General features: G+C 40.0%; 1 protein-coding gene across 1 annotated transcript; it reads right to left on the bottom strand.

Annotated features, from left to right (window-relative positions):
- Positions 1–11,132: 11,132 nt before the first annotated feature.
- On the bottom strand, positions 11,133–17,852 carry LOC102145949 (tripartite motif-containing protein 51). The gene is given in 6 exon segments (XM_065529741.1): positions 11,133–11,705; positions 12,782–12,878; positions 13,821–13,847; positions 14,558–14,788; positions 16,596–16,691; positions 16,973–17,852. Coding segments are annotated over 6 exon segments (1,392 nt in total). The 5' UTR covers positions 17,414–17,852; the 3' UTR covers positions 11,133–11,205.
- Positions 17,853–23,788: the final 5,936 nt, after the last annotated feature.

Here is a 23,788-nt window from a genome sequence, read left to right as displayed (position 1 = left end):
GGCTTTGGGCTCCCTGGAGGGCTCTGCAAGAGTCGGCCTCCCACTTGCCCCGCTGCCGGGTTCCTGGGGCTCCGCCACCACTGCCCCGGGGAAGGCCAGCCTCTGCCCCTGCAGGGCTTTCAGCGGAGCAGCTTGTGGCCGGCGTGGTGGTGCCCCAGATCAGCCTCACCAAGGCGCTGGCGCCCACCTTCCAACCCCGAGAGGTCGGCGCGGAAGGGCAGCACAAAGGACAGCGGCCACCTGCGAATAGTAAAGTGGCCTTACAAGGTGGCCAAGGAGGAGAAACGCGAGGCAGAAGAGGCCTAGAAGAAGCGCCAGGCCAAGGTGCAGGAGAAGCGCCCGCCGCCCTGTAAAAAGAGGACGTGAGAGTCCGCGGGTGCTTGACATGGGGTTCCAGGGCAGGCGGAGACTTCGGGGCTGGGCACCATGACCGCTCCCGGGACCACCAGGCCGCGTGCGTTTCCACCCTGTCTCTAGGATGTTCCCAGGAGGGGGCAGGGGGAGCCACATCGATTCGCCTGACACCAGCCACCCTAGGAATCAGTACACCCAGTGGGCATGTTGCCTAAAAGGCTCCCTTTAGAGAACCTCAATTAACATTAAAAAAAAAAATCAATTTATTAGGCCGGGCGCGGTGGCTCACGCCTGTAATCCCAGCCCTCTGGGAGGCCAAGGCTGGTGGATGACCTGACGTTGGGAGTTTGAGACTAGCCTGACCAAAATGGAGAAACCCCATCTCTACTAAAAATACAAAATTAGCCGAGAATGGTGGCACATGCCTGTAATCCCAGCTACTCCGGAGGCTGAGTCAGGAGAGTCGCTTGAACTCGGAGGCAGAGGTGGCAGTGAGCCAAGATCGCACCATTGCACTCCGGCCTGGGCAACAAGAGCCAAACTCTGTTTCAATTAAAAAAAAAAAAATACAAAAAATCAATTTATTGAAGGGTATTTTCTGTGTAATTTTGTATTTTTAATCCTCATCCGATTTGCCAAGTTTTACAAGTGATAGGGCCCCATGTGTCCAAGGCCATTTTAATACACTTGCCTGAAAACCTTTTATTTAAAATACTGTTTCTAGCAATAAATATTTATGATATCTGTAGGAGTTTACACAGAAATCATGGGATTCTCTCCTTTTTGGCTGTTTGGTCTTTTCTTCTCATCGTGGGTGCACATACACACTGGATGTTTTTATTAATTAGATTAAGTGATGTCGGATGTTTCTATTTGATGGAGAGATTGACGCGTTCAGCCACTTGATCAAGTGAGACAGATCGGATTTTATTGTATCTTTTAAAAAAGTATTCATACAGTCATATATTGGGGGAAAACATTTATCATCAAATTATAAAACAATGCAGAAATAACCATGTATAGATTGCTAGAATTAAACTCATTTTAAGCAAGGAGTTTTAGATAAACTGGATACAAAATCTTTAACATATTAAAAGTAGACATGAGATAAGCGTGTCATTTGATAAAATGGGGGAAATGTAATAAATGATTATCAGAAATACAAAATTAAGCCTTATATGCTCTTAAGTAAGTCAAATCCAGGCATCCTTAAAATGTAAACAAGGATGCAGCAAGAGTAAGGAGCCCCGAATGATGCAAATTACAGGAATGGGGAGGAGGTGATGTTTAGAACCAGCCAAGAGAATGCAATGGGAAGCAAACTTGTTTTAGGCAACTTCTCCTGGAGTGGACCAAGCAGCCCTCTCTTCCAGACTCAGTTCCACAGAGTCCCTCATGTGGGTGTTTGTTTTATTTTTCCCTTGAGGACCGCCTTTGTTATTTAGTTCAACCTCATGTGGACCTCATGGAATTTCCAAGACGTGGGGCCTTGGCATTGTGGCACCTTCCTGCCACACATACATAATTCACAGCATTACCAAGTCCCCATGAGCCCTACCCTCACCTCTGTCAGCAGAGGACCCAGCCGGGCAGTGCCACATGGTCTCCCAGGCACGCTTCTCCAAGCCGCTTTCCCTGCTGCAAAAGTTCTCAAGGCACTGGTCTGGGCAGCTGAGCCCTGGGCTTGTCCTAAAGCTCTGTAGGTGACTACACTGTAGCCCACATGGAGAGCTGCAGCTCTAACACAGGGATTTTGAGAGGCCTCAGTGGCCTTTAAGTGGTACTTCCAGGACACCCATCCTGAGCTCCCACAAAGGGCTCCACCTTCCTGAGAATGTCTAACTGTCATTGGAACAGCCAGGGTTAGGCAGCTTCTGCTAGGGTTGCCATGGCGTCTGACCCTTGGTGGGTTGCCAGACATTCCTTCCTGTTTCCGCCATGGGAAGTTGGCACTGGGAATGCTACGGAGCCCCTACTTCTACCCTAAGCCTTGGGTGTCTGCTGCTTCCAGGTCAAAACTGGACATTTCTAGTCCTGCCCAGCCACTACAGCACCACAACCCATGCTCATAGTCTCCAGGGATGTGTAGAACAGCAATGACAGGACAGCAAACAACTGACGACTTCCCCAGGTCCCACGCTGTCCCAGAGTGGGCATTTCGGGGCCCTGACCCCAATGTGTTCCAGCCTTACCCAGGTGCACAGGGTACCATGGGACCAGCACAGGGCGTGTGCATTAATGCTCCTGGTGTCCACAAAACAGTTCCAGAGATACCTGCATTTTGAAAAGCCTGCTCAGCCAGCAAGTGTGGGGCAGGACCCGGATTTCTTTGGTAAATCTGAAGGCGAGCTGGCCACTTGCCTGGTGAGTAGAAACTGCCTTTACCTGGCCAGTGCATGCAACTTGAGAGGAAATGACAGCTTCATGGGGGTATCTGGGGGGACTGGGGAGTCTGACGTCCTGGGGAGCTTTGGTATGGCCTCAGTGGAAAGACCGGATTTTGAAAATCTGCCAGACCCAACTGAAAGAAGGGTCATCCCTGATTGGATCCCAGACTCTCTCTGGTCCCTCTAGACTCACTCTAGACGTGGCCTGCCTGTGGGCAGCCCTTCCCTTTGGCCCCTGAGGCAGGTCTATGTAGCTTCTGCAGCTGTGCACCTGGCTGCTGGCCCAGCACTTCTCATTTTTGCCACCTGGAAGCAGATTTGCTAGTAGAGGAATTTTCCAAGGGAAAGAAGTGTTGCCAAGCCACTTTCCTCGACCTGTGGGGTGCTTATGCTCTTGGTTTCTTATTCTCTTTGGAGTGGGCAGCAGAGGGGACAGGGGCCCTCCAGGCGGGCTCAGGGAGTATGGGAGGCCAGGGAGAAAAGTCGAGATGATAGGGAACTGGAGCCACCTTGAGGGAGGTGTCCTGGGGTCAGTATCGGGTTGATCAGATGAGCCAGCTTATATTTAAGCAATACTATTATGTTCAATTCTTTTTGGTATGGGGTTCCTCAGGGGAGTTGTGGTCATCTGGTCCCAGAGGTGGAGTGAAATGCCCCCTCATCTTCCTGAGCCATTTGGAAGCCCTTTCCTCTAGCCCTAGGTAGTGGTGACACAGGTTCCTTGGTCTCCGGTTGTGCACAGGGCTGGGGGGTGCAGGCTTCCTGTTACTTACCCACTCAGCACTATTGGGCATCAGGCATTCAGAGGTCTCACAGTTTCCTCTCCAAAATCCTGGTGTCCTTGGAGAATGTTTATTATTTTTGTCTATTTTTGTTTCTTTGAACTGCTGCATTCACTCCCTGAGGGCTCGCCCTCCCTGCACCCCTCATGTTTTTCAGGAAGGAGGAAACTGATGGGCATGGACCACCCTCTCCTCTCCTGTTAGTTACCACCACACTGTCACCCCGGCTTTATCACTACGTTCTCCCACCCCTGTGGCCTTGTCTCTTCTTCCTCATTCACTCTTCCTTCCTTTGCCTGTTTTCTTCTCCCAGGTGGTTAAGTTATTTATCATCCCTGACACCACCTATCTGGAGGTCTAAAAGGACAGAAAAGCCGGCACCTCTGTGAGGCAATGTGGTGTTATCAGGGTGGGACATCCTGGCTCCCAAAGTGACTGAACAGTAGGCCTTCAAGCATCTGTGCTGATGTGTAAGAATTCCTACACCACCGTGCCCTTCCCACCCCCTCCTCTTTGCTCTGATGGGAGGCCAGGTTTGCTCTCCTGCAATGACAGCCCAGCCCCTACTGTGCACAGGGAAGGGGCTCATGGTCCCTCCCTGCACCCTGATGTTTATTAACTGTACATAGGGAATTTCAAGTTGACAGCTACCTGCTCAGGGATTGATATATAAATATAGTTAGAGGAAAAGCTAAAGTCTATTTTACACTTTTTAGTGTTTGTGTAAATTAAGCTTAAACTGGACAGAATAAATATTTCTCAGACAATGTCGATGCTACTGATTACAAGTGAGATGCCTGGAGCTGGCCCCTTGGTGGAGAATTTCCTGATGATTGGAGTTTGGAGACTCTGGCAGCAGAAATGGCTTTGCGGTGGGTGTGAAGTCACTTCAGTCCCTCTGAGTGGCCTCTTGTGGACGTGAACACATGTATCGACACCAGTGAAATCCATCTCCATGTGCGTGGAGGCGGCTGATGAGAATACAAATGATCCAGTCCTGGCTTTTCCCTCTAGAACCGGTTACTCCCAGTCTGACATTGGAGCATGTGAACTAAGAGTGACGTTTTTTTCTAACTGCTTCTGTGAATAAAGTCTTCTACAGTCAGCCAGCACTAAACTCTCCAGAAAGGAGGAGGGAACAGCGTGGAGACATTCATCTAGAATTACCTCAGTGTGCAGGGGCTGTCCCTTGACTGCACTTGGACAAAGCAGTGTGAAACATCCTGTGCCTCTTTCTTCTCAAGGTCCTCCCGACAGTCTCCTGGCAACACTAGAGATCTCAAGACTATGGAGATCAGAATTGCAATAGCTTTGTCAGCTCAGCATTGACCACTCCGGAGACCTGAGGCTCCTCTTTGAGCAGGAGACAGGCAGTTCTCGATGTTGTTTGAAAAATAGGATTTATGAATGCGGGAGGCCCGTGCTGGACCTCTCTGCCTGCTTCTCTCCCTGCTGTCAGCAGCAACCAGGTCCCTGGTGTGCAAGCGAGAATCCCCTGGGGTAGGGCCAGACGACAGGCCTGAAAAAGATGCCACGCTTGCAGACTGTCAGGAAAAATCGTGGGTAACAAGTGAATATGATGAAATACATCACAGAGAGGAAATGAAGGGAACCTCACTAAGAAGTGGTTCTGACTGACAGGTCTCTGGCAGCCCACCGGCAACAGCACTACATCCCCTGCAGCCCTGCCATTCGCACTACATGATGTGGGAAGGCTGTCTGTTCATGCTTACTCTGGGGACCCAAGCCTGCTCTGAGGAGTGAGTCACAGCCCTGGTGTGTGCCTTGCATTACTCTTTCCACAGGTGTCCCCGGAGACTCAAGCTTGCTCATTTCTGTCCTGACACAGCTCACTGTCCCTGCAGTGGACAGAGTCCCCCTGTTCTGTGTCAGCTCCTAGACATCATTAGTCTTTCACGTGATAAAATGTGAGTACTTTTCCCTTGTACAGTATTTGGGGAAATTCTAACACACTCCCCAGGGATTTGCACAGGTCCCTCCAGCTCCCACAGTGGATAATTCTATGGATTCTGCACCTGGCAGTCAGCTCTCCCCCTTGGAAGCCCCCGGGGTTCCTGTTTCTGCAGGCCTGGTCCTTTTTTTCTACCCAAGTCCCATTTGGTCAGCACCTGCCAGGAACTGCCTGGAGGGCCGTGATATGGAGAAGGACAGGTGGAACCCTGACCCAACAGATCCTTGTAAAACAACAAAGTCACATTCATGATGACAACCTCAGTGGGGTGAATGCCATCACAGCGAGCATGCTGGGAGCTGCCAGGGCATTACTGCAAAAGCAGTTCTTCTCAAGGCACCCTTTGCGTCTTCCCCTCCTCGCCTTTCAGAGCATTTGGAACTTGCTTATGCATTGGAATGACTCTTAAATCAACTGCTCTTTTCTGTGCCTCTGCACTCACAGGTTCCTTCATTAACATTTTAAATTAGTGGCTAAAAAAACTCCTCTGCAGGTTGTTTTCAAAAGCAGGAGAAAGAAAAACACACACTACCTGAATTGATTTGACTAATTTTTGAGTGACTCAGTTCAAAGTCAGTATTGCATGCACAATGTCCTCATGCTGAGCCAGCCTGAAATAAGACTTGGTAAAAGGCACAGCCCTCAGTAGCTGGCGGTGCCACTGTGACAGTGTACACTATGGTGTGAGGGTCTGCACAGGCGAGCATAAGTGTGTGTGTTCATACACACAGATAAAGTGAAAGGACACCGGGCTTTGTGCTGGCAAAGGTTGTGATGATGCTGTAGCTTGCTGTGGGCCCTGGGCAGTGTCAGATGGGAAGTGCTTCGATGGCATGTTGTTCAGTGTATTTAACAGGGTCTCCGATGGTCCAGGGACCCACTGTGAGCACTCTGCCCACTGTGGCGCAGAACACAGCTGGAGTCATCATAGCCCACGTCTTTACTGAAAGGCAGTGTTGACCCAGTGTGTACTTTAATATTTTACTCATCAAATATTAAAGTATTTTACTCATCAAATATTAAAGTATTGGAGTACTTTAATATTTTACTCATCAAAAGATGAGAAAGAGGATACCATCAAGTTATGATTTTAATAAATGTCTTCAAAAGTCTGGAATATATTTTCTCCTTTTTCTTTTTGTTTTTTTTCTTATGTTTTTGGAAATGTCTTGCCTGAAGTTGGCTTTAATTCTAATAGTCACTAAACTAGACTGGAAATGCACATTGCTGTTGCTTTTAGAACTTGATTCTAGATTTTAATGTATTACTGTCAATTTATATATGTATATACAAATTATATATATAAAATATATAATATATATAAAGGATATATCATTATACATTATATATATAAAAAAATATATATTCTGGTTCTGTAGCCCAGGCTGGAATGCGGTGATGCAATCACAGCTCAAATCAGCCTTAAACTGCTATGTTCAAGTGATCCTTTTGCCTCATTTTCTCAAAAAGCTGAAATTACAGATGTGAGCCACTGCACCCAGCCTATTAATTTATGTTTTTAATAAAAGCATAAGAATTATCTTTATGATAAATTAAGGAATATAATATCTTTAAGGAAATACTATACTATATCTTTAAGGAAACCCAAAATCTCCAGTAGTTATAGACTCCTATGAAAACCACCGTTACCAGTAGCAATTTTGTGTATGTATGTATAACACATACATACATCTATATATATAATATATGCATGAATTTTTTTCATATTTGGCAGTCATTGAAGAATAAAAATTAGAATTTATATTGGTGAAAAGTGAAATAAGTAATATTTGCTGTTTAGTGAAAACTTTGTTTAGCAACTTAAATGAAGCTGCAGAAAGTGTGAATTGGATAATAAAGATATATCATGAGGGCTTCACAGATGGACAAATAGAGGTAAACTAGGAGAGTGATAGTGACACATGGAGGATGAGAGTATCATATATGTGCTTTACAAACAGCATAATGTGTGATTGGCTGTAGCACAAATTAGAGCTAAGTAGAGAAGATGAGGAGAGTACATATTCGAGGGTATAACGTTTGATAATTTTTTCAAAGTAAACAAATGAATTGTATTCAGGAAGTCAAACAATCCTCATTTTGGATGTGTAAGACATAAATTTACTTTGTTTTGAATGTGCAAAACAATATATTTTTGCCTGATCCTTAGTATTTCTCTTCTTTGGTGGCTGATTCATTATGATGTGTTTAAGCTGGAAACCACCACCAAACATGAAGAATCTCTTAAAATCAGCCAAAGTAAACTGTTTCATTGTGAGGGAACACTTCACAGAATGACAACAGACTGCTCCACAATTGTAAATGTAAGAATAAGACAGTGGACTAATATTTGCAAAGTGTCAAAAAATGTGACTGCCAATACAGAGATGAAAGTGGATTGGAAATACCTTTTATATAAGAGGATATAAGAATGATCTTGTCACATAAGTATAATAAAAAAATAAAGGGGCTTTATACCCTACTAAGGGCTTCTAGAACAGTACCCATGAGATCTACTTGAAAGATAATTCCAACACTTCTGCCACATTTGAATCCGCTTTTATTAATTGCTTTGTCTCTTAACAGTGTTTCCTTTATGTATCTTTTCTGTTTCTATATATGTCTGGTAAGTTTTACTCAAAAAGTGAACTATGTAGAGTAGACTAATATAGAAAGCAAAACCCACATGTGTTCCCTTTTACTAGGCTGTGTATGTGTGTTTTGAGGGAGAAGGTGGAATCAATCTAATCAGGAGTTGATTTGGTTTTGGGACTTATTCCTCTTAGAGTTAACTCCGGTGCACCATAGGTTTCCTGCTCATCTAGCAATACTTTGTGTTCCGGATTGGACTAGTTTAGCAGCTTTTCTCAGTATCTGCTGTATCCTCATCCTTAAGTTTCCCTCGAAATTCCACTCAGTCCCCCAGAAGACACTGCTTTGACCTGTTACTCAACAAGTTGGGGGCGGTGAAGAGAATAGAGAAGCATTCTCTGTCATTCTGATGAAGCTCAATGACAGGTCGACACTGTTTCTAGGTCTTCATGATTGGAACCCTCTTAATGATCCTGTCCAACCTTCAGGTGTAGATCTAAATCATCCACATATGGTTTTCCTCTTTTTTCCTTTTCCCCTTTCCAAAGTTCAGTTAGTTTTACCAATGTCCCAAGGGCAATGGCATTCCTTATCTTTCCCTTTGTAGTTTTAGGTTTTGTCACACAGGAGAGATGGTGAGGTAAATACAGGTCTTAAAATGTGATCTTCTGTGAATCTCTTCACAGACTGTAAAACAAATGTATGTGGCACATATACACTGTGGAATACTATGCAGCCATAAAAAAGGATGAGTTCATGTCCTTTGCAGGGACAAGGATGAAGCTGGAAACTATTATTCTCAGGAAGCTAACACAAGAAAAGAAAACCGAACACTGCATGTTCTCACTCATGAGTGGGAGTTGAACACTGAGAACACATGTACACAGCGAGGGGAACATCACACACCAGGGCCTGTTGGGGGATAATGAGCCAGGGGAGGGATATCACCAGGATAAATACCTAATGTAGATGATGAGTTGATGGGTGCAGCAAACCACCATGGCACAGGTATACCTATGTAACAAACCTGAATGTTCTGCACATGTCCCCAGAACTTAAAGTATAATAATAAAAAAAGGTTTTTGTCTTAATGTTGATGTTAACTTATCATAAATTAAATTATATGTGTGTGTGTGTGTATATATATATGCATTTGAAAAATTAGGCATAACTTCAAATTCATTTATTTCAAGCTTCTTATTTTACACTTTAAAATATTTAAAATATATATTATATATAATTTTCTTCTGCATGAAAAATACTTAGTTTCTCTCATTGATTTAAATGATTACTGAATCTTATCCTGGTTAATTTTTAAGTTTCCTAATGAATACCTTCCAAAATATTATTCAATATTCTAACTTCTAGTATCAATTAATGGAGTTCACAATTTATCCAAATATATTTATCTATAATATAACATTTGTGTGTTTCGATTCTTCTTCTTAAACTTTTCGTTGAGATTCATTAATTTGTTGATTTTCATCTTATCTTTGTTTTACAGAATTATTTTTTATGAAGAGATCACAATTTATTTAGCAATTCTACTGTTGATTAGTATTTATTTTGTCTCCAATTTGGAGCTACAATAAAAATTGATGCAATGATCAACACTGTGTTTATCTTGAAATACACATAGGCAACCTGTGGAATCTATTTTAGAGTAAAAATATCTAGCCCATAAGGAATGCTTATAGTCAGTTTGCCAAAAAGTATTTCAGTTTACATCCCTTCAGCCATGAATAACTTTCACTGATTCTTTGTCTTTCACAACACACAATATTATGTGTCTTTAAATTTTGCTAGTTTTTATGGAGGTCTGTAGTTCAACTATGGATTGATTTTTATTATTCTGAGGACTAACACAAGTAATCTCTTTTTCATATTTGTGCAATTATTTATGCCTCCAATTTTATGAAGTGCCTGTTTTTTTTGTTTGTTTGTTTGTTTTTTTGAGACGGAGTCTCGCTCTGTCGCCCAGGCTGGAGTGCAGTGGCCGGATCTCAGCTCACTGCAAGCTCTGCCTCCCGGGTTTACACCATTCTCCTGCCTCAGCCTCCCAAGTAGCTGGGACTACAGGCGCCTGCCACCTCGCCCGGCTAGTTTTTTGTATTTTTTAATAGAGACAGGGTTTCACCGTGTTAGCCAGGATGGGTGAAGTGCCTGTTCAAATATTTTCCCAATTTTATATTGGGTTCATTTTCTTTTATTGATTACATTCATTAATCACGTGTATTGTATTTTATTGTATGTATGTTGGGTTAAATATTTTTCTCCACAATTCGTTTATATTTTAATTCTTGGATGGTATAGTTTGAAACACAGAAGTCATCACTTTTGATATAAACTAACTAAATTTTCCTTCTTAATTGTTACATTTTTGTCTTGGTTAGGAAATCTTTCTCTGTGAGAATATTTTATTGTGTTCCCTTCACCTTCAGAACGTGAATCCATGTGTAAATGAATTGTGTATGGTTTGAGGTAGGGGTCAGTATTCAGTTATGTCCATTTGAATATTTAATTGATCCAGCATTGTCCTGATCACCTTATAAATTTCACTGCAGGAAAGCACTTTAATAATGCATGAGCATTTGTATTTAAGATGAGATTTAGGAAGATAAGCACAGCACAGGAGGTCAAATAAGATGACCTCAAAGTATAGATTCATAAATAAAACACATGGATAAGTATAATATTGTTACATGAAGAGACAGAAAATATTGCCAGGTTACCATTTAGTCTTTTGCCTCCAAGTTTTTTCATGAAGCCCAAGATCCCTACTTTGTTCCCTTGATTTTAACTTCGTTTAGACAACTCTGTCATCTATTATTTCACCTTATGACATTCAGAAATAATGAAAAACCAGAGAATATATTCTATTCCATACATCATGGGTAATGATTTTTCATAAACGATTAAACAAAGAACCAATACACATAGTTTTAATGTTTTCACCATTTTTAATAGAAGCACTATCAATGAAATTTGATGACATTAGAACGCAACTAAAGACATTAAATATAACTTATTTGTCCTATTTGATGAGGTGCGAAAAAGAGGGCTTTCTGTGATAAATGGTTTCCCACAGCATATAGACACACTTCTGACTTATCTCTCCTCAGAAGTGACTACAGCAAAAGATAGGCCTGAGAGGAGGTGAGAAGGAGCAATTAGGGATGGTGTATATCAGGGAACTTTGATCAACATCAACAAAGGTCATGGTTCTACCTTCACAATCCAGGAATAATCCTACCCGACTGGTAGGTCTTGGAACATATTGCACCACAAGTGGGGAGGTGGTAAAGAGACTGCTATGAGCATCCTCCTTAACACATCCAAGAAGAAAGAGTCCCTCCCCTCCATCTATCTTATCATTCTGTCTCTTTTCTTTCCAATAATTGTTACAGACACCAAAAGCCCAATTCCAAGAGTCCCCCACATGAACCTCCCAATAATATTTGCCAGATGTGAAAGTCTGAGCACCCCATACAAGAAAACATTCAGATTTTGCAGTGATGTGGGGATCATCTTGAGGGTCACATCCAACATTCATGCTTCTCAAATCTCTATACAGGAAGATATGACTATTGGCTCTTTCAGGCTGCAGAGTAAAATCAACTGCAAAAATAGCAAAAAAAGTATAGATACATGTAAATAATAGAAAATAGAATTCTTGAGGGAAAATTTGTTCTACCAAGAAATTTGAAGTTACAAGGACAGGAGAATTTTGATTACAACATTTAATCAAGTATAAGGATGATTAATATTCTCTATAGGAAAAACAATATCCTAAAAACAGACATTGAAAATATATTGAAAACTTAAAAATTGAGAGTTGAATATAAAACCAGCCTGTTTTAATCCAATTTCCAATGTAAAAGTGAAATGTTATATGCCCCAAATGCCCTTTAGCTATCAAGGTCATTATTAAAATATTTCTTGTTCTTAAATACTAGTGATATACATTCGACAAGAATGGGAAGATTTTAGCTTATTCAAGCACTGCTTTAGATAACTGGATAAAAGTCCATATGTTCAAATTATAAGTGGTAACTTAAGGCAGATTTTTGCAAAATATTTCACCAGTCACTCTGTAGACTTCCCTGCTAGCTCTAGATTGAAACTGAATTTTAGATTTTACATGTAGATCTTCATGGTGTAACTGAACTGAAATTATCATTTCTATTTTTACTTCCTATTTACAAAATAATTTATTCTTTCTTTTTACATATTAAGTCGAATTTTTATGTTATATCAATAATACACATTTACTGTAAGAAAATAGAAATACTCCAACAAACTGCTGTGAACTCTATTCCCAAAAAAACTGTTTTTTAACAATGCAAGTGAAATACAGTAAAGAAATGTAAAATTTTTATGTAACTTTGGATTAGTAAGCTTCCTTCTGAGCATTGTTCCATTTATTCAATTTTTTATTTCTTATGTCATTCCATGTACCCAAAATATAGCTCTATCCATGTGAGCCCCGAACATATTTGTTTTTCACTATGTTTTACTCTTCATATTATAAACTGAACTATAAATAGAAACACAGATATAATAGGGTTGCATAGTCATATCGTTCTCTTCCTTCTGAAATGAAATAACGATTTGATGAAGGGTAAAATATTACCCCCGTGATTCTAACAAGAAGTGATACACTGTGGGAATTCTGCCAATAGGCTGACACTCGCCTCTGAATGCATTGAGCCTATCCAGCAGTCCAGTGATGGGCCCTGCACTGAGCTCTGGATTCACAGGCTCGGGCACTTGCAGCAGCAGGACTCATACCTGCAAGGAGAAAGATGCAGTTACCACATCTAGAGCCAAAAAGTACATAAAAACACTACTTTTATTTAAAAGACATTTCATGAGAATCCCTTTAATCCGCAATTTGCTAATACCAAAATTATCAATTTCTGTTTCAGATTAATTCTTATTCACAGTTCCTGATTTTCAAGCATGTTAGAAAAGTGTGTCTGAGTGAGAATTCATTTGGATCTTTCTTCTTATTGCTCCAAATTAGTAAGGATCATTAATCCTAAGACCAAGAGAATATTCAAAAATAAAATTCTGGGTTCCAGACTTCACCAGAATTTCCTGATATCACCATCTAGAAAGGTGGGGTTATTTTTAAGACTGTTGCATCTGTTGCTTCCTTCTCAAGGCCAGGGTGTTGAAATTTGCTCCAGGCAGGAGATCTGCCTTTTATAACTGAGGTTCTCTGGAGGCCTACACAGTTCAAACATTCCAAATAGTTTGTCTCATCTATTTTTCAGAATTATATATTTAAATATAAACTAGAAATCATCAACACTTTTCACTACAAAAATACTTTCCCTTTTTCTCTCTGGCTTCCCCTGGTTGACTTTGTAGCCATGTAGTAAATGTAACATTTTCTCTTTCAAATATGCAGGTTTTTGAGCAATAAAAAGGAAATTAGGAATAAAGATGCTCACTTTTTTATTCTTCTTTCATTTTTTTCTTTCTTTTTTATTTTATTTGTTTGTTTGTTTTTTTGTTTTTTTTGGTTTTGCAGAACTTTCATTGGACTGCCTAATAAAATCACTGAGTATAGCAATAAAAGAGAAGACAACATAGGGTGGGGGATGGAGAAAGTACAACCAGCACAAGGTAATATGAATATCTGAGTCAATTATTCCTTCAGTGTCAAAGTTCCTGCTTGATATTTGTGGAAACTGAAAGAGCATCTGCTAAAATCTTGGTATGCACTCACCTGTGTAATATGTCTTCAAAAGCCTGTAAGAAAAAAAAGAAAAAGAAAGGCTTAGTGCTTTCCACATGATGCGATTTCCACTAAGTTCACTATGAGATTTGGAGGCAGTTTCTGAAGATGTTATTTTCCTACAATTTTTCCTCCTGAAAAGCATTTTTTGTTTCTTTTCTCATGAAAATCCCAGTCTGTCATATGTCATGAATTAATGTTCTAATAAAGTCTCAGTCTTGAAGACATTCTCTTTCCAAGTGAAGGAAGAGGAGGCCCACAGAGTCTGTGCTCTGCTGTAACCATAAAGAAGCTACTCAGTCATCTTCCCTAAGCCCTGTTACCAAAATGAGTGCATCCCAAAATAATTTTAATGTGATCCTAGATTCCCCAACTTCTCCATCATGCCGTTTCTCCAAATTAACCTAAGTGCAAATGAATCACTTCTCATTTTATCCACTTTCAAAAATCCTAAATATATCATTGACTTTTGATGGGAAATATTTCTTGGGGCTGTTACCTTGGTCATTCCACAAAGTTTTGTTGCTGGTGGATAAAGTAGGAGGGACCTTCGGTTGGTAGAATCTATAGGAGAGGCTATAACCTCCCAACTGAGTAGCATTAGTTATAGAAACGTGTTTTTAGAAACAAATCATGGAAGTAAAGTGGGGTTGGATTTCAGGAGAGGAAAAACACCCATGCATGTGAAGGTTCTACATCCTGATACCCCATGGTCAGCCCGTACCTGGAGTAGCTCCACATCTGCTTTATGGCACATTTGCTTCAGATCCTCATACATTCCTCTTAAAAGCTCCCTCGAATGTTCCATTCTGGCTTTGCTTTCATTGAGTTGCTGAAAAATGTCCTCGCCCTCCTTTTGCAGCCTCTCCAAGTGATGTTGCTCTTCTTCATGGAGAAATGCAGGCATCTTCTGATATTCAGCTCTGATTGCTTCTATCCTTAAACTCACATAATCCTGCAGTGACAAGAGTCAAAACAGAAATGTCGTATCCATCTTCTCTTGAATTTCACTGATTCCTCTTAGCATTCTGAACATCCAATATTTTAACCCTCAGTCTTGTCAATTCTCAGATTCCACATTTTATTCTTCTCCTTTTTTCTGCATTAATATCAACATAGGTGTTTCTGCCCAGTTACGTTTACTTGATTAATGATAAAATGTTTTCTAAGAGTTTTATAAAAATGGATTTCTCTCTTCCAACACACATTTATAGAAAGAAAACACAGTTATTGCTTAAGAATTAAACTATCGAGCAATATTGGCTAGATAGGAAACCATTATTTCTATTTTGGAGAATTGGGGCAATTTACGTAAACCCATTATATGAGAAATTATGAAATGACCACAGACTAGCATTGTCAACTCAATGCATTTCACCCAGCATCACATAGTCTAAGAAAGTTTCATTTATTCTCTTCTAAACTCACCCTAGTCAGCAACATGGACACCTTTGTGGTTCCTCAACCCCCCAAATAAATGCAAATGAAATATTGCTGCACATGCTGTTTCCTATATCTAGAATTATTTTCATATGTATACATATTTGTCATATATGTACTCATATATATATTTCTCATATATAGCTATATATGCATATATGAGGAATATCTATGTGTATCTGTGTGTGTAGATATATATTCCTCACATATATCCACATATATATATATATACACACACACACCCACAGCCAGATACACGTATATATTCCTATATTTATGAGGAAGGGGAAGGCAAACAGGAGGATATCTATATTTCCTGTTGATCGATATTTTGTTTCAGTGTGAATTTTTCCATGAGCCTTTTTTCTGACCACACTAATTAAAACCCAAACCCTCATCCCCAGTCCCTGACCTCTGTGCTCCTTTTCTACTTTCCTGCTTGATTATTCTCCAAAGACACTACTACCCTCTAACACATCATGTACTTCACATATCTGCATGGTGACCATTTGCTTCTCTCATTTCAGTTGCAAGATTTGTGTGTTTTCTTTCTTTTTTACTACTTAATTTTCTAAGTTGATATTTGACATATTACTAGGTATTCATAAAATATTTTTCAATGAATTTATATTAGAATTAATTAATGAATTAATATTAGATATCATACCCTCAAGATAAATGTCCACAAAGAGAAAATAATTTCTAGAATTCTTCTCAAGTCCCTAAAGTTCTCCTTATATTAAACACTAGTTCCCATATTTCTCACATATTTGTGTCCCCAAGACACGAGTATACATTTCTCACCACTTTTTCCATTACGTGTTATGACTTATTCAATATTAATTAGTTCTGACACTTAATTTCATGCTTCCTCTAAATTTGTACTCTTGCTCCTTCTGCCTGATATTTAACTCACATTTCAAATATATTTGCCCACCTGGATTCAAATTCATGCTGACTCAGCCTTAGAAGGTTCACTTGATATTTCCATGATGGCCAAATAACGCTTGTGCCCAGAAGTTATCCAGGCAGCCCATTGAGAATGCTGTGAAATGGCCCAGTTTCTTGTATTTGCTGGTGTATTGCTATAGGTTTGTATGGAGACAGATGAGCATGCTTGGGTAACATCTGTCGTTTAGCTAGAAATCCTACCAAAGAGTCACACTATCTTATATAAAAAATTAGGGTATTTTTTCTTATGTGTTTTTTCCTTTTTTATTGAATTCCAAGAATATTATGGATTGAGATCAAGTTCCTATTTTAAGAGTCACCCATTTGTTCACCATAAGTTACTGAAGAAGGTAGAGTAACATGGTACTAACCTTCCAGCATCTGGATCTGGTGGTTTCCATGTTCAGGTTTCTGTGATTTTCACAAGCTTTTTCCCATAAAGACTCCATTTTCTTCAGGAGCTTCTCCTGCAAAAGAGCCATGAATTGAAGCACAAGTGAAGACACTAAAGAACCATTCACTCTCTAATATACGAAGGACCCCAAATGAGAGACAAATTGGTCCATAGAAAATAGTTTGCTTTGTTTCTCCAAATGTTTGTCAAATGTGACAGGCATGAAGCCAAGGAAGCTCATAACAGACATGCTTAAAGGGACACAGAGAAGGCATCATCCAATCTCCAAGGAAATAGACTTACAAGAATTTCATGTGTCCTTTATAGAAATCGATGTTCAGAGGCATCACTTACCCGGTGTTCCTCAGCAGCCCACTCAATGGGACAGTGTTTGTGGTCTCGGTGCTCCTGAGAGTTGGAGCATAGCAAACACAGCAGGCTCTTGTCCGCTTCACAGAACATCTTCTTTACCTCTCTGTGAGTCCCACATATCTGCTCCTCAGAGGTAAGGAATTGCCTGAGACTGGCTTTTCTGGCAATGGAAGCCATCTTATTCAAGCGAATGTTAGTTCTGAGGTTTCTCCGCCATGTTGTCTTTTTGCATTTAGAACACTGAGGAAGAACCGTGATGTCTTGCCAGTTGAGGTAGAAACAGGGCCTGCAAAAGCTGTGCCCACAGTCTATGGTGACTGGGTCTATGAAGTAGTTCATGCAGATGGGGCAGGTGAGTTCCCGCTGGAAGACTTGCAAGATTCTAGAATTCATGTTTCTGAGGAAGAAAGAGCAGCATGTCATTTTGGGGTCTGGGTTGGTGAAAATCTGTCAACATGAGGTGATATGTGATAGCTATATTTTCTTCTCAACAGTGCTCATTAAAGTGAAACAAACTATTTCCTCTGCAACAAAAATGAAAAATTCATACACAAGGAGAGTCTTCAGGCTTTAGAGCAGACACCACTGACTAGATGACTCACAACCTCTTCCACTCCTAGTTCCTGCCCATAACATAATGCAAATCTATTCAATAACCTATTCCCTGGGATTGATATGAAACTTGGGTTTTAGTCTTAAGTGGTCTAGAATAAATCATGTTTGTCCCTATTCCTCTTTCAAGTAACTACTGAATGACTATGGGAGAGGAGTAGAAAACCTACACTGGGTAAGAAAACACGAGAAGATGGTCAGAGGGCTCTATGGCATATTTTCAGAAAGAGGGACCCAGAAGCCCGGCTCTTTGAAACAAAAGCAACCCCAAAACCAACCAACCGACCAGATAAACAAAAAGACAACAACTAAACCAGTCTATGTTCACTAAGAGAGAAAATAAATAATGAAAGATATTGAGTTATTTTTCTTGTGGCTTAAATTAACTTCCTTCTTGGGCTACTCAAACTATGAACTCAAATATTATCAGTTTTTTTAAAACTGAAAAATGTACAATTATATTACTACGGCATTATTGTTAATTTTAGGTGTTGACTTGACTGGATTAAGTAATATATGGAGAATTGGTGAAGCATTATTTCTGGGTGAGTCTGTGAAGGTGTTTCCAGAGTGACATGTGAGTTGGTGATCTGAGTGGGGAACAGCAGCCCTCAATGTGAATGGACACCATCCAATCAGCTGGGAGCTCAGACCGAATAAAAGGGCAGAGAGAAGGCCATTTGCTTTCACACACACAATTTATATGTATTTATAGTTATAGTTATGTATACATCCTACGGTTCTGTCTCTCTGGAGATCCCTGACCTCCAAATCTTTGCTTTGGCAGTTTGAAGGCATTTACCTTACTGTCTTTTACTAAGCAGTGTTGAATTTAAGTGCCAAAAGTGAAAATTTTAGAATTGCAAATATTTAGGCCTGGCACGGTGGCTCACGCCTGTGATGCCAGCACTTTGGGAGGCTGAGACGGGTGGACCATCTGAGGTCAGGAGTTCGAGACCAGCCTGACTAATATGCTGAAACCCCGTCTCTACTAAAAATACAAAATTTATCCAGGTATAGTGATGGGCGCCTGTAATCCCCACTACTCGGGAGGCTGAGACAGTAGAATCACTTGAATCCAGGTGGTGGTGGTTGCAGTGAGCCAAGAGCCAAGATCATGCCATTGCACTCCAGCCTGGGTGGCAGAGCAAGATTCCATCTCCAAAAAAAAAAAAAAAAAAAAAAAAAGCAAAAAATGCAAATATTTTTCAGAGGTCATCTGAGCCAATAACAACAATTAATACCTCATGTCATAAAATGAGTAGTAATATTATGAGTTACATATAATAACATTAAGTAGGTTTAAGACAGGTAGATATTTTTATCATTGTAATTTACTACTTGGTAATAAGTTGCACTCACCCCAGGGCTCTAAGAATGTTTTCTGCAGTTATTTTTCCAAAAAAAAGTTCTTTTAAGTACTCCCCAAGATCAGGAGCTCCTTCCTTGCAGAGCTGACTTTCCCAGGCCACCTGAATGCAGGTAACTCTAAGTGCTGTCCTCCTCTGGAGCAAAATGAGCTTCTCTCTTCTACATCCTTTTATATGAATCTTTGAAGACCACACCCACCTCTTTCGTGGTATTTAGCATATTAAGAAAGGTGGAGGGGGGGCGGAGCAAGATGGCCGAATAGGAACAGCTCCAGTCTCCAACTCCCAGCGCGAGCAACACAGAAGACCGATGATTTCTGCATTTTCAACTGAGGTACTGGGTTCATCTCACTAGGGTGTGCCGGACAATCGGTGCTGGTCAGCTGCTGCAGCCCGACCAGGGAGAGCTGAAGCAGGGCGAGGCATCGCCTCACCTGGGAAGCGCAAGGGGAAAGGGAATCCCTTTTCCTAGCCAGGGGAACTGAGACACACAACACCTGCTAAATCGGGTAACTCCCACCCCAATACTGCGCTTTAAGCAAACAGGCACATCTGGAGATAATATCCCACACCTGGCCGGGAGGGTCCCACGCCCACAGAGCCTCCCTCATTGCTAGCACAGCAGTCTCTGATCTCGCGGCAAGGCAGCAGCCAGGCTGGGGGAGGGCCGCCCGCCATTGCTGAGGCTTAAGTAGGTAAACAAACCAGCTGGGAAGCTCGAACTGGGTGGAGCTCACAGCAGCTCAAGGAAACCTGCCTGTCTCTGTAGACTTCACCTCTGGGGACAGGGCACAGATAACAACAAAAGCAGCAGAAACCTCTGCAGACGCAAACGACTCTTTTTGGTAAAGTCAGTGTATGACTCTGTAGCACGGGCTGTTCTCCAACTGCTGGCTTCAAGTGGTCCTCCAGTCTCAGCCTTCCAAATTGCTAGGAGTACAGGTATAAATCACCTCATCCAGTTTAAATACTGCTTTAGTACATTTGTATGATATTTCCGGAGAAGTCCAACAGAAGATAAAACTTTCCTTTTTGTTTTCCATTTTCTACCACTCTAAGAGAAACCACCGGTTAACCAAATAAACCCACTAACTTGGGGTCTCTCATTGAATTTACAAAACTTCGCCAGTGTCACGGGTGAAAGATGAGTTATTATTTTAACGCTTTTCTCTACATAGTGCATGATGTCCTGCAATGACTATGAGTGCACTACAGGAATTATTTTGGGGATTATAAATAACTTTTAGGATATAGGCAAATTCACAAATGCAGAATCCAAAAGATAGGCATGGACTATATTTTTCTTTCTGTACTAAATCCTTTTATAGTTATATGAATTTTTTTTTTTTAAAAGAAAGAGATTTCAGAAGGTACTACTCAAATATCTTCTAACAGAGGAATTCTTTGCCAATGGTCCAGAAGACTTATGGTCGAGATTGTCAAAACAGTGAAGACAAATCTACCAGACCCATGACTGCCAAGATTCAAAGACAAAAGCAGAAGCCATACGATATGTGTATAGTTAGGGAGATTCACATGTGAAGTAAGTGCAAGGAATTGGCTTACACAATTAAGGGGGTTGCTTAAGCAAATGTGAGATCCTTGGTACAGTCCATCAGGAAAAGAAATCCCCCGCTGCCTGGATCCCAGTGGTCATGAATCAAAGCTTTGGTTTAAAGTCAATAGGGGGCAATTGGAAGATTAGAGTCCCATTTGTTGTTTAAAATGTTTTTCAAGGGATGCCCATGTCTTTCTTTAAACGACATTCACTGACAAAGTCAGGCTTACTTGCATATACTTCCTAGTCACAGGATTAGGACCTTTGCTTGCATCTGCAAAACGCCTTCCCAGCAGCTTCCTAAGTAAGTGTTTCATTGAAGAATAAGAAGGTATGTCTATGCCACAGAATGGCTACTGCTCTCATTTCCCTCTTTGTACGTATATGTACTCAGGTTGACCCATCATAAAATCATCTCGAGTTTGTATTTCATAAAATACAAGAAATTGAACACTAAATTTTCTTGTTCTATTGTCAGTTTACTGTCCAAGACCACTGACTGACTGACCACCCTGTATATCCATTCTGTACCTCAATAAATCTAAGTAATTAATCAAAGTGTCCACACAGAAGTAAGAGCTGCGCTGGTTGTTTGTGGGGGCCCTGTTAGCCTAGTCCTGGACTCCAAGTGGGAAACTTGTGAAACCCTCAGGTCATGGACTGGATCCTGTGGACATACCCTGCTGAGATTCTGGAGCTCCGTGTCGGGGCCCTGGTTCTCCATTACAAGGTCTGATGATGCTGTTTATCAGGAAGGAATTGGGGCAAAGAGAGAAAGGAAGGGAGGGTAGCTTTTGATTTTATTTCAACTGCTTTTTGCACCACATCATTCACGTATTCAAACACTCAGCTTTAGGCAGGTGAAGCCTAGAGCACTGGAAATTAGGAGCTTTCCATTACAGACTTACCTCTGTCTACTGTGGCATTATTAAGGAAACAACCTGTTTTCCTACTTAAGTCTAGGACCATGAAACAAATATAAGAAAGTAATTCTCTTTACCGTTGGCATTTTGTAGGTTCCAAAAGTCCTAACCAATCCAGAAGAGAGAGTAGAGATGGGTATAGGCAGGAACAATCCATGATGTGAATAATGGATAATGGACACTCCAGCCAATTTGGAATACCTCTTAATTTCCCAGTGCTTCTCTTTTTAATAAAAAAGACACTTTTTTGAACATTCTAGCATCTGCAACCTACCTCTACCACAAAGTTTCCTGTTGAATTACAAATCTATTTTTCAGAATTTGGTAATAGCCGATTTCCTGCCACTTCACTCCAGCCTGGGTGAAAGAGCCAGGCTCCATCCCAAAAGAAAAAAAAAAAAAAAAAAAGAAAAGTAACATTGTATAATGACATCAGACAACTGATTTACTTATCTATCCTTGGAATGTATTTGTTGAAGTTATTTTTTAATTTTAATTGATAATACAATTATACAATTAAATAGAGCCAATCAAAAGGACTAGGTTTTGCCTTTGAAACTGAAGAAACCTAATCTTCTATTAAGAGTTTATCCATACATAGTTTGAATTTTTCAAAAAATACATACATAAAAAGAACATAGGGAAGTGTTTTAAGAAAAGTTTCTAACTCTGGAAATTCTACACAGTGTATATGCAACAAGGTTCTGTCTTTCACATTATTTAAAAAAATAGAAACCCTCAGTGTTGACCATCAGGATGCCAAGATATATCCAGTGAATGCTCAATTATAAAGCATCTAGCCTGGCTCACTTTGAAAACTTGTCTTCTAAAATTGTCTTCCTGGGGCCTTTAATACTTGAATCTAATTTAGAGTTTTAGAAACGATTGAGTTTAAAGAAAGTAAATTCCAATCTACCCTTCTTTTTAAAACTGAAGTAGGCTTAGGAATTTCTTCCTAAAATGTATAAACATTATTATTCAAGCCTGTCATCCCAGCACATTGAGAGGTGGACACAGGAAAGGAGTTTGAGACAAGCATAGGTAACATTGCGAAACCTCGCCTCTCCAAAAAAATAAAAATTAGTGGAGCATGGTGGTATGAACCTGTAGTCCCAGGTACTGGGGAGGCTGAGGTGGGAAGATTGCTATAGCCGGGAGGTTGACACTGCAGCTAGACAGGATCTAGTCACTACACTCCAGCCTGGGCGACAAAGCCAAACTCTGTCTCAAAAAAAAGAATATAAAATATCTCACTAATATTTATCATGTTTATTATGTTGAAAACATTTTGGATATATTGGGTTACAATGTTTTATTAAAATTAATTTCAAATGTTAGTAGTTATTTTAAATATCATTAGGAAAACGCATTCCCTCCCCTCTCTTTTATAGTTTCCCTGCAAATACATGCACTAAAGAAAAACAATGAAAATATGTTTAATTAAATAATATTCAAAATACAAAACAAAAACTTTTGAAATGTATTTAAGACAATGAGAACAAAAAATGTATATCATTAAATGCATCTGTTATTAACAAAGAAAAGTCTGTCATAAACAGCCAGGTAAAAGCAAATTCATGTTAAAAAACTAAGAAAAAATTTTAAAATTGCAGAAAATTGATTTAAAAACATGCAAAAGATAAATCAACAAATTCAAAAGTAGGTTCTTTAAATAGATAAATTAAATTAATAAATTCCCAATGAGATTCATTTAAAAAACGGAGAGGGGGAGTTCAAATGAAGAATAAACAGGCAAACTCATAGGTTATCCAGATATCCATAAGTCAGTACAAATATTTTAAGAACAATTTATGCCTATACATTTGAAAATTTTGCTGACTTGAGAAAATTCAATAGCCCCCTGCTCCAAGAAAGAACCACTAACATACCTAAAATATTATATGAGTTCTCTGACTCATATATTTTCACATTTATTCTTGTTATCTTGCAGATCAAACCATTTTTTGTCTGATTGCCCGTTAAAAGAATATTAGAAAAATAAACTACCGCTATCCAAGGATATCAAGGAATCAGTACTTTAAATTTTTTTATTTTTTATAGATACATACTTTTACATATTTGTAGAGTAGATAGTGATGGTTTGATACATATGATGCATAGTAATCAGATCAGACTATTTAGAACATTATCCCAAACATTTATCTTTTTTTTTTTAGGGAACCTGCAATACCCTCATTCTAGCTATTTGAAAGTATATATATTATTGTTAACTATAATCATCTTGCAATGTTATAGAACATTATAAGTTATACCTTCCATCTATGTATAATTTTGTATTTTTAAATTGTATTTATTTTCTCTTTTATTAATCATT

This window comes from Macaca fascicularis, chromosome 14, assembly GCF_037993035.2.
Source record: "Macaca fascicularis isolate 582-1 chromosome 14, T2T-MFA8v1.1".
In the NCBI taxonomy this organism is placed as follows: Eukaryota; Metazoa; Chordata; class Mammalia; order Primates; family Cercopithecidae; genus Macaca; species Macaca fascicularis.
The sequence above is the reverse complement of the archived record's forward strand: the minus strand, read 5'-3'. Positions and strand labels throughout refer to the sequence as shown.